The following is a 12,163-nucleotide window of genomic DNA, read 5'->3' as shown; positions in this document are numbered from 1 at the left end:
GTTAGCCAGGATGGTCTCGATCTCCTGACCTCGTGATCCGCCCGTCTCGGCCTCCCAAAGTGCTGGGATTACAGGCTTGAGCCACCGCGCCCGGCCTAAAACAGCTATTCTATGGGGGGAAAAAAATCCAAACACTGCTTGCCAATGGGAGGTGGTGCAAAGATTGACTGGAAAAGGGCATGAGGGAACTTGTGGGGTGGTGACAATGTTCTGTATCTTGGTAAGAGTTTGAGTTAAACATATGTACCTGTCAGAACTCAACAAATGTATAGCAAGGCTCCTAGGCAGCCAATGCACTTAGTATTTGTGCATTTCACTGGAAGTAAATTTTGCCTAAAAATGTTGTAAACAAATATCAAACTTTATTTAATATGTATGCTGAAGTGTTTTTGAAGTATACTGCTGTATTCAACTTATTTTATGTTTTCAGCATACAAATCTTGTACATATTTTGTTATATTTGACCCTGAGATTTTTGAAAGCGCCGAATCCTAGCCACTCAACCACCAGGGATATTTGTCCCTCAGATTTTATGTTTTTAGATGACATTATAAAGAGTATTATTTTCTTAATGTCAAGTTGAAATTCTTGATTACCACTGTATAGAAATATAATCGAATTTTGTATATTGACATTGTATCCTGCAACCTTGCCAAACTCACTTATTAGTTCTAATAGCTTTTTGGTGGATTATAAAACATTTTCTACATACACAATCATGCCATCTGCAAAAAGAATTTCGTATCTTCCTTTCTCCTGTACATGCCCTTTTCTGGAAGAGAGAAGAGCTTTATTGCACTGTTTCACCTTCAATACAATGTTTGGAGGAAATGGTAAGAGTGGACATTGTTGCTTTTTTCTTAATCTTTCACTATAAAGTTTGATGTTAGCTATAGGATTTTTGTGTAGGTGCCCTTTAATGAAGGAGCATCTCTTTTATTCTTAATTTGCTGAGCGTTTTCATCAGAAGTGGATGTTGTATTTTTTTCAAATGCTTTTTCTGTATCTGTTGAGATGATCATATAGTTTTTCTTTTTTAGTCTACTGATACGGTGAATGACATTGATTGATTTTAAAATAAATAGAAGCCTAGCATTGCCAGGATAAATCCCACTTGGTCATGATGTGTTATCCTTTTATATATTACTAGATTTGCTAATATTTTGTTGAGGATTTTGCCTTTACATTTATCAAGGATTTTAGTCTATGGTTTTATTATAACATCTTTTTCTGTTTTTTTGTTGGTTTTTTTATTTGTATCAAGGTAATGCTAGCCTTAAAAAATGAGCTGGGATGTATTCCCTTCTCTTTTATTCAGGAGGAGTTTGTATAAAAATGTCTTCCTTAAAGGTTTGCTTGAATTCATCATTGAAGCCATCTGGGCCTGGAGGTTTTTGGTAGAAAGATTTTTAACTACAAACTCAATTTCTTTATTAGATATGGGGACATTTAGGTCATCTATTTCTTCTTGAGTAAGCTTTAGTAGTTTGTGTCTTTCAAGAAATTTGTCCATTTCATTTACATTTTAAAATTTATGGGGATATAGTTGTTTTCAACTTACTTTAAAATGCACCAAGAATTTAAGATGGATTGGTAGATGGATAGAGGGACAAATAGATATATGATAAGGCAAATATATCAAAATGTTAATTGTAGAATGTAGGTGCTGGGTATATGGGTGATCACTGTGAACTTCTTTCAACATTTTTGTATGTCTGAATATATTCATAATGTTGAAAAAGAGAGGAGAGGAAATATAAAATAATGGTTTTAAGGGCACCAAAGCTGGAACCAGAATGCCTGGTTTTGAATTTCTTCCCCCGAACTTACAATGCCTAAGCTTTCCCATCGAAAAGCATGGGGGTAGTAACAACACCTACTTCATAAGTTGGTTCTGGGGATTAAGTGATATAACACGTGTAAGACTCACAGCAGTGACTGCCAGATTGTAATCATCTTATAAGTGAGTTATCATCTCTTAAAGGGACAATTTGGCTTAGCTTGAGAGACTTTTGCTGGAAGAAGGACTCACAGATAGACAGTAGAAAAAGTGGGCTGAGATTGGGGGTGAGTGGGGTGGGAGAAGTGAAGAGATGACGGCTGCAGTGATGTCAGCCCAGGACCAGCAACTCTATAAGAAAAGGAGGTACGATTTGCAGGTTGCAGCAATTGGCAGCAGTAATGCATGCAGGTGAGGCTGTGCCTATACCATGCCTCTATTTTTTGTACTCTGAGGGAGGGATACCTTGGGTTCCTAATGCTTGTTAGACCAGCTAAGCAGGTCTGCTTAGAAACTAGGCATTCAGACATGTGGATGGCTGCCTAGGAGATACCACATGCCCATTTCTGCCCCTGTCATCTGAACCTTCCACTCCCACTCCACCCCCTCAAGAAATGAGAAAAATTTGCAGCATGGGTTAAGATGCTCTAGCTCTGATGACTAAGGTACTTGTGGTGGTAGCTATCTGAAGTAGGGCTGAGATCCTGCTCCTAATGCCCCTGGATGAGGTTGTTGAGCTAACTGGCTCCTGTTCAGGGCTGTGAAGACTGAAATCAGCATGCACTCACATCCTTCATACTTCATGCCAGCTTGTTTTGCATTCATCGTCAAATTATTTCACCTACCAATTGTATGAGATAAGTTATAATAGGATCTCCCACTTTACAACTGAGTAAGCTGAGAAAGCCAAGGCTCAGAGAGGTCACACATCTAGCAAGTGGCACAGCCAGAATTTGAATAACATGACAGTAACTAGCATCTGAGTGTCTACTGGGCACCAGGTACTATTCTAGGTGCTTTACATGTATCAAGTCATTGAGTTCTCAAGCAATATTATTATCGTGATTATACTATGATATAGTTGGGGAAACTGAGGTAAAGAGAAGTTGAGTGGCTTGCCTGAGGCTGCAAGTGGAAGGCAGGTGTGCAATTTGAATCCATGCTATCAAGCTCCGGAGGCCAAGCTCCTGATTGTGCTACACTGCCTCTCCATAAGCTGATTGAAAAGCCCAGGCCCTGTCTAGTGTGGCAGGGTGCCCTCTAGCAGTATCAGTTCCACTGGGGCAGCAAGTTCCCATCGCAATCTCCATTTGCAGCAAGCCATGGGGATAACTGCCTCTTTGGTTCAAAGGATGCAAGCAATATATCAGGAACTTATGTGGCCTAGGAAAAAAAAGTAGAGTGATACTGTGGACCTCAGAATGTGGTTGGGAGTTGGTACAGAACTTTGTTTGGTTTGGCCACTGCTATTTACTGAGCATGTCCACAGGGCTAGACAGGGCATGGACAGGAAATCCTGGCCCCCACTGTGGTTGAACAAGTAATGGTGTCTTTGCAGGCAGGAGCATCTCACAAGGGCATCGAGGCAGAGTCTAAAGTACAAGTGGTTAGAGCTGTTCTGACATGCCAGATATAGGCAGGGACTGCTCTGGTCCTTTAAATGCTGAAGAAATAAACCAAGAAATAAACCTCAACTTTTCCATTGCTGCTAACATCCAGAGCCTCTTATGTGCCGAGCAATGTGCTAGGAGTTCTGTCTGCATATCTTATTTATCATCACTACTGGTCACCAGATGGAAAACTGAGGTGAGGTTCAGGGAGGTAATATGAATAACCTCAAATAACACCACTATTAAGTGTCTTAGCCAGTATGACTGCACCAAGGATCTGTTTATTCTGCTTCACCAGGTGTCTTACTTCCAGTAGGGAGACCTACTGAGGCAAAGGTAATAAAATTTTGAATGGGGCTAATAATAATAGCATTGGAGAAAGAGGGAATTTGGAAGATCAGTGAATTTTAGGAAAAACTCTGCATTCCCGTTGAGCTAAACTCTGAGTCTCTAGGTATGGAGTGTTGGATACAAAGTCAGAGAGAATCTGAAAGGCTAATTTGCATTCAGTTTGGAGCTAAAACAGGAAGGCAGAGACAGTTTTACAAATGGCACATATGGCTTGGTCTAGAAAAAAAAAGAGTTGCTTGGACATGGCCCTTAAGGAAAAAATGCCCAGGGTAGAGAGTCTACTCTTGTAATGTAGGGACTGTGGCACCCTACACTCATATTCCCCAGAGATGGGCCCACCTCATCCCCTGCCAGCAGATGTGGGCAGAGAAGGAGGAGCCACTGCAGTTGGAGGCGTGCCAGCATACCTGCTATCCCTCTGCCTCACCTGGGAAGAGGGTTGCTGCAGCAGGAGCTTCTGCCCTCAAAGCCCCCTCAAGTACCAGGGCTTCCAAGAAGATGCTTTCTATGTTGGAAGAGGCAGGAGGAATGAACAGGTTCACCCAGCAGAACAAACAAAAAGACCTCCATCCCTCCATGCAGGCAAGAGCCAGGGCAAACAGCAAACATACTAAACTGGTTTTTAATGTGGTTTGGGAGGGGAGTGGAGAAAGAGGGAAACAGCATTTCTAGACCACGGTGTCCAGGTCACTAAGTGCTCCCTTAATCTCTGCATACCTGCAGCAGTTTAGCAAGCCTCCCGACAGAAAGGCAGCCACTCCAGGTACATGTTTATCAGCCTGCATAGCAGAGTAGAAGGAACAAGCTGGGGGGGGCTAGGCCAGACACCGGCTCCTGACCTCTTCACATTTTTTAGGTCATCTAGATACCTGGCTGCTCAAAGCTTTCTCACTTATCAGGATTTTGGTTTACAGGAATTTCCTGGGGACAAGTGGAATCCAATAACAGGAAACAGGAAGACCAGCCAGTCAGGGAGGTAAGTGAGCGCTCAGGGAGTTGGGGTGAGTTGGTGCCTCTGGAGCTTCTATAGAAATTGCTAAGGTCTTTGGTTTGCTTAGTTTCCTTTGAGGAAACTGGCCTGGTATCTAGACTAAGGGCTTGATGCCATAGATATAATTCAGCCTGTCCCCTCCGCCCCCTGCACTCCTAGATAGGTGGGTACAGACCAAACTGATTGCTAGGACATTTTGGAATGTGCAAGTTTCCTCTATTAGACTGAGACCCTTGAGAGAGGACACCATACCTTGGTCATAGCTTTATTCTCTGTACCCAGCGCAGTGCCTGATACAGAGAAGTTGCTCAAGAGGTATTTGTCATTTGCTTGCCAAATGAAGAAATGGAACCTCCTCCACCATTAAATGGGTGAAATGACACAAAAGTAATAATGCTAGCTAACGTTTCTTGAACATAGTGCTCTATTCTAGACCCCATTCAAATCATTTTACAAGTATGTATTTGTCACTATGACCTTATGGAGTTGGTAATAATTAGTCTTTCCGTTTGACAGAGAGAAGAAATTGAGACACACAGAGATACATTCATTTGCCTAAAGTCCCACAGCTAATCAGTTGACTAGACCCAGGTGGTGTAGCTTCAGGGACACTATACTACATTACAGTGTTTCTCTGAAATGGTTCTTTCACTGATTAGTCAGTGAAATAAGACGACTTTATTGAAAACCTAGTATAGGTCCTGCCTTTTTCTGGGCAAGGTGAGAAATACGAGCAAAAGAGCAGCAGGAAGCACAGTGCCTGCCCACAGCTTGAGCAGGGAAGACTGACCCATACAAAGCTAAATGGCAGTAATAATAAATTACCACTTGCCAAACAACCTATGTGCTGCAAGCCGAGTTATACGTACTATGTTATGCTTTATCTTCCCAACAACTCTGTCAGGTAGGTATGATTATAACTGGGGCGGTGGGTCTCAAACTTGAGTGTGCAATTGAAACACAGATAAACAGTTGGACCCACCCTGCGCCCTGAGAGTGATTCAGTAAGGGGGGAGTGGAGCTCAAAACCTGTAACTCTAATAGGTTCTAAGAGCATCTGGGTGATGCTGATGCAGCTGGTCCTGGGATCCAGTTTGAGAATTGCCAACTCAGATAAAGGATCACAGTCAGAGAGCCTAAGGAATCTACTCAAGGTCTCACAGCTAGTAAAGGGATAAGCTATGAATTAAGCCCAGCTTTTTCTTTCTCACACAAGTTGACAGAAGATGAAACCCTGTCAAATACAGGGCTTAAGAAGCACCTGGCACCTGGTAAGGGGCAGTACGTGGTAACTATTATTGTATACTATTTAAGTTCATTGGAGGGTAAAAACAGCTGAAGGTTGGTAGCTGCAGGAGGAAAGGCCCATAGAGGAAACTAAGCAGGGTGTGTTGGAGGAATAATCCCCACCAGGTAAGTTCTGGCCTTGGAGTCACTTCTGCCTGGGTTCAAAGCCAGGTTCTTCTGTTCACTAACCATGTGGCCTTGGCAAGTGCCTACCTGCCTGCCTCTCTCCCTCTCTCTCTTTCTCTTCCCCCCTTATTTATAAAATGGGATAAGAGTATCTATCTCAAATGTTTGTTGTTATGAGGACTAAATGAATTAATATATATGTAAAGCATTTAGAGGAAAACCTGACACCATAAACTCTCAGGAAATGTTATCTGTAATGAGGAGGAATAAGAACAGCAGCAGCAGAGAAGAAAGGTGAGTAGTGAAGCACTGGACCAGCCTAGGCAGGCCTTGACCAGCCTAGGTAGACCAGCCTAGGTGAACCTAGGTAGGATCATAAACATGGGAGCAATGAAAGGTTACTATCAGGTAAGTGACATGATAAATGTGGCCCTTTAGGCAACTTTGCAGTGTTTGCAGCCTACGTGGGTTGAAGAGAGACCAATTAGAGAAGGTGATCTGGGCATGACAGAATGTGGCCCTGGATTGGGGAGGTAGAGGTGCGATAGAAATGGAGCAGAAGGGATAGATAAATATGTGTGATATTTGGGGGGAGGGGAGTTTGTTTATTGTGAAAACAATATTACAGGAAATTAAAAATAGAAGAAAAAAATAACCTTACTGTTACCACCTTAACACCCTGGTTATTTTCATTTCCCTGTCAGCTTTATCTGTAGGTATAGAGATTTTTCTAAGCATGATTATAATAACCATGTAGATGTAATTTTGTGTGCCCTGCTTCTTTTCCTCTCTAAGCATTACTTGGTAAACAATTTTCATGTTGCTATGCAGGCTTCCTCAAGTCATAATTTTTAATGGTTGTATAATATTTCACCAGCTTAATGTGCTCTAATTTGCTTAATCATTCCCAAATTGTTGAGTAAATAGGTTGTTTCCAATTTCTTGCTATTATAAAGTAATGCAGCAGAAACATTTTGAGTCGCTATAGCTTTTTTCTCATTTTGAATTATCTCATTAAAAACAATTATGTGGAGTTGGGATTACTAGTGCAAAGAATATGAACATTCTTATGGTTCTTCATAGATTTTACCAATCTGTTTTCCCCACGAGATGTTTCACATGCCATTAGCAATATATGAGAATACCAGTTTTCCAAAATTATGTCGCCATTGAAAATTTTCTTTTTCTAATGCCGTACAGTTTAATGGGACCTATTATAATTTTAATTTGCTTACTTTGATCATTCTAGTTTGAATATTTTGTGTGTCTAATTAATATATTAATATCTGTATTGCTTCTCATGTGAATTATCTGTTCAGATTATTTGCTCACAAATATGTGACACCTTTTGAGGGCAAAGTAGAGAAAACTTGGTGACTAGAACTTGAGGAGAAAAAAGGAAATATATCTTAGCCAAGCATGATAGTGCACACCTGTAGTCCTACTGCTCAGGAGGCTGAGGTGGGAGGATCACTTGAGCCCAGGAGTTCGAGGCGGTAGTGAGCTGTGATCACACGACTGCATTGCATCCTGGGTGACAGAGCAAGACCCAGTCTCAAAAAAAAAAAAGAAAAAAGATAAAAAATAACTCTGAGCCCCAGTGACTTGGAGAAAGTTATTGGTATATATGGGGCAGTTGAGAAGAGGAGCTGGTTTGGTGAAGATGCTGCTAAGTTTGAATTGGGATATGTTGTATTTGAAGTTAGTGGAAGAGACAAGTTGAGGCTTTTAAGGCTTGTCAAGCACCCAGCCAGGGGACAGGATGAGGAAGAAGAATCAACAAAGGAAACTGAAGGGTCAAGCAGCTAAAGTAGTAGAAGGAGAAATCTGCCAGTGTAGAAGATAAGCAGATGACTGTTAATGTCCTTAACAGTTTGGAATTACAAGTGACCTTCAAGAAAGCAAATTCAGTAAAGCTGTGGGCATAGAAAATAGATGCCATGGTGGTCTGTAAGGGGGAAGCATTAAGAGAAGAAATGCAAGCAGCTTTACACATCACAAATTTACCTGTTTTAAGTGTACAATTCAATGATTTTTACTAAATTTACAGTGATGTATAATCATCACCACAATCTAGTTTTAGAGCATTTCTAACACCCTTAAAAAAACCCCTCATGCCCATTAGCCGTTGCTTTCCATTCCCACTCTCAACCTCAAGCAACCACTAATCTACTTTCTGTCTTTATAGATCTTCCTTTTCTGTGCACTCCATATGACTCAAATCACACAATATGTGGTCTTTTATGCCTGACTCCTTTCACTTAGCATAACGTTTAGCAGTTCATCCATATATCAGTACTTCATTCCTTTTTATTTCCAAATAATATTCCATTGTATGGATGCGTCATGTTTTGTTTACTAGTCCTTCCACTAATGAATTGTTGGGTTGTTTTAACTTTTTGGCTATTGTGAATATTACTGCCATGAACATTCATGTACAAGTTTCTGTGTGGATTTATGTTTTTAATTCTCTTTGGTACATATTTAAGAGTGAAATTGCTGGGCCAAGCGGTAACTTTATTGTTTAACTTTTTGAGGAATTGCCCATTCTCTAAAGCAACTGCACCATTTTACATTCCCACCAGCAAAAGAGAGTTCCAGTTTCTTTTGGCTAATTTTAATACAATGATTAATTGTTACTGTGTGATTTTAAAATGTTTAAAAGGGGCCTTGCACGGTAGCTCACACCTGTAATCTCAACACTTTGGGAGACTGAAGCGGGCAGATTCCTTAAGGTCAGGAATTCAAGACCAGCTTGGCCAACATGGTGAAACCCTGTGTCTACTGAAACTATAAAAATTAGCCGGGCATGGTGGCAGGTGCCTGTAATCCCAGCTACTCAGGAGGCTGAGGCAGGAGAATTGCTTGAATCCGGGAGGCGGACGTTGCAGTGAGCCAAGATTGTGATACTGCACTCCAGCCTGGGCGACAGAGCAAGACTCTGTCTCAAAAGAAAAAAAAAATGTTTAAAAAGGAAGATGTTTAAAGATAATAAATTAGTTAGGAAAAGTAAAGAGAGAAATAGGATGATAGGGAGAGCAATTGGGTTTAATTTAGTGGTTCTCAAAATGTGGCCCCAGGCCCAGCAACCTCAGTATCACCTGAGAACTTGTTAGAAATGCACATTCTCAGGCTATATTCAGGCCTACTGATTCAGAAAGTAAGGATGTGGCCCAGCAATCTCTGTTTTAACAAGCCCTCCAGGCAATTCTGATACAAGCTAAGTTTCAGAACCACCAGTTTGAATGAAGCTTCAGTCAGGATCTAGAAAACTGAATTAAGTTTAAAACAGAAAGGAAAGCTCAGTAGAAAAGGAAGAAGTATTGACACTGAAGATGGAAGAGGCAGGTCCCAATTGAAGGTCTCAGGAAACATGAGAAGGACTAGGAAATGTCTGGGGCATAGATGACATCTGCGAGGAGAAATCCTGATAGAGTTTCCCCTCACACCTTCCCCCACCACCACGCACACAAATTTTAACATTTACTATGTTATTTCTGTCACAATTGGAATCATGGGTGTAGGTGGAAAAATCAAACGTATATTCTTAAGCCACTCTCTTTGCCTGGAAGCCTGCAATGAATTGGTAATTTCAGGTAGTTATACTCTTAGTCGTCTTCCTCCACTGTTATTTGGTTTTCTGCAAAGAGAATGTAAAAATTTTAATATTAGCAGGAGGGAGAAAATAGTGAGTAGATCTACTGGGAGAAAAGCTGCATTACTGTGATATATTTAAAAGCCAAAATAAGTTATTTTCTGGATTATCTCTCTTGGTTTTCTGTACCTATGATTGCCTGCTGTGACCCTTTCCCTTTTTTTTCACTTTGCACAGAACTTTAGAATGTGTAGGGTGTTTTTATATGCATGACCACAGTTAATCCTCACAACAACACTGAGGTTAAGCCTTATTTTTCCCATTTTACTGATGAGGAAGCCAAGACTCAGGAAAGGTATTATACTATTAACAGCAGCAACAACAGGTATAATAGCTAACATTTATTGAGTGTGTTTATTCTGTGTCAGACACTGTTGTAAGCATTTCACATGAATTATTTTATTTATTATTTATAATGACCCCATGAGAGCATTACTGTTTATTGACCCAGTTTTGCAGTTGAGGAAATTGACTCACAAAGAGATTAAAGTAACTTGCCCCAGGTCAAACAGGCATCTGACTTCAGAGCCCATTACTACAGGGATTATACAGCAAGTAAGTGACCAAACTAGAGCTCTACTTAGGATTTTCCATTCTCAGCCTAGGGTTCTCTTCCTTCCCTTTGTCACATCACATCAGGAGCAGAGTGTGAAATTACCCAGTACAGATTTCCTATGTACTGATTGAGTGAAAGAATATGGGTAATTCAGAGTTGAATCTGATTTCATTAGGAAGAGTACACTTTTCAGGAAGCCTTTACTACCTAAGAAGAATGCAACCTTCAGGGGCTCAGAAGGATTTGTCACAAGTATAACTAAGTGAATTTAAATACTTAGGTATTAATTTAACACCAGGCACACAAAACTTATTCAAAGAAAATTATAAAACTCTAACGGGAGAAATAATATGAATAAATGCATAGCATATACTTTGCTTTAATTTAGGAAGACTAAATATAGTAATGATTACAATTATCCCTAAGTTTAATGTGTAGACATAATGTACTCCAATTAGAGTCACCATGGGATACTTTATAGAACTTGTCAAATTTATAGTAAAATTTATCTGGAAGAATAAGTAAGTGGGCAGAAATACCAAAGAGTACATTTGTTTTAAAAGTTAATGATTAGACTTACGCTATCAGATTTTAAAACCTGTCATAAAGCAACAATTATCAAAACCACATGATAGTGGGTTAAAAAAAGTCAAGCAGTGAAATTAAAAAAGAGCTTCTAGAAACAGACTCAAGCTATTTTAAGAATATAAAACACATTGGAAGCAACCCTGAACTGGGGAAAGCAATTACTATTTCTTTAAAAACTGTTGGGAATTTTAGATATCAATATGGAGAATAATTAACTTAGATTCATAGCACATACTGTACAGAAAGTGGACCAGTAGAATCGCATATTTATTCCAGCTGTGGATGGAAGATAAATTTGTGTCTGTTAAATGGAGGATATCATCAGAGACAAGATCGATGGATTCAAATATATAAAAGTTGGTGGTTGGGGGGAAAGCCTTTGTACAACAAAATGTAATAAAAAGCTAAGCAACAGAATGAGGAAAATGTCCGGGATCAGCATCACTCACAACAGTTGCCTGTCCAGAAAATATATATAAAAATGGGTAGAGATGTAGAAAGTCAGCTTTCAGATTTAGCTTCATAAGTGGGTAAGGAAAATGAACAGGCAATTTACACATGAGGCAATAAAGGGAGTGAAATCATTGCATGGAAAAGTACCACCTCTCTAGCAATTAAAGAAGTACAAATAGAAGCAACTTCAAGGCATCATAATCTGCTTATTAAATTATCAACAATAAAAAAATCAATAAATAGAAATTGTAAAATGCTACCCTTGGCAAGGCTGTGAGGAAACGTGTTTCTGGAAACAGTATAAATTGGTTTAGTCTTCCTAGAGGGCAATCTAGAAAAATGTGACAAGAGTATGTGTTTCTGGGTTTAGTCTTACTAGAGGACAATCTGGAAATATGTGTTCATATTATTTGGCCTAGAATACCCCCAAGGAAATAACCTAAAAGGGAAAAAATAATTTATTTAAAGATGTTCATAGTAGTGCTTATTATAACCATGGAAAGAGTTTACCAATCTAATATATCATCATCTTGGAACAAAATAGAATAGCCACTAACAGTGACAGGTATACAAATGTTAGGTCTTTCCCAGAAATGAGTGGCTGTAATATTAACAAAAAATAAATAATAAATATGGCCGGGCGCGGTGGCTCACCCCTGTAATCCCAGCACTTTGGGAGGCCGAGGCGGGCGGATCACAAGGTTAGGAGATCCAGACCATTCTGGCTAACATGGTGAAACCCCGTCTCTACTAAAAATACAAAAAA

At 39.9% G+C, this 12,163-nt stretch overlaps 1 protein-coding gene across 1 annotated transcript in view; it reads left to right on the top strand.

Moving 5' to 3' along the window:
• Positions 1 to 12,163, top strand: part of SHROOM4 (shroom family member 4) — a 244,637-nt gene that overhangs the window by 203,782 nt on the left and 28,692 nt on the right. The window contains 1 exon segment of the mRNA XM_017864612.1: positions 4,656 to 4,717. Within this exon segment, the coding sequence (XP_017720101.1) occupies positions 4,656 to 4,717 (62 nt within the window).

This window comes from Rhinopithecus bieti, unplaced genomic scaffold (genome assembly GCF_001698545.2).
Source record: "Rhinopithecus bieti isolate Rb0 unplaced genomic scaffold, ASM169854v2 scaffold_76570, whole genome shotgun sequence".
NCBI classification, from domain to species: domain Eukaryota; kingdom Metazoa; phylum Chordata; class Mammalia; order Primates; family Cercopithecidae; genus Rhinopithecus; species Rhinopithecus bieti.
Note: the sequence above shows the minus strand (reverse complement) of the source record. Positions and strands in the feature narration are given on the sequence as shown.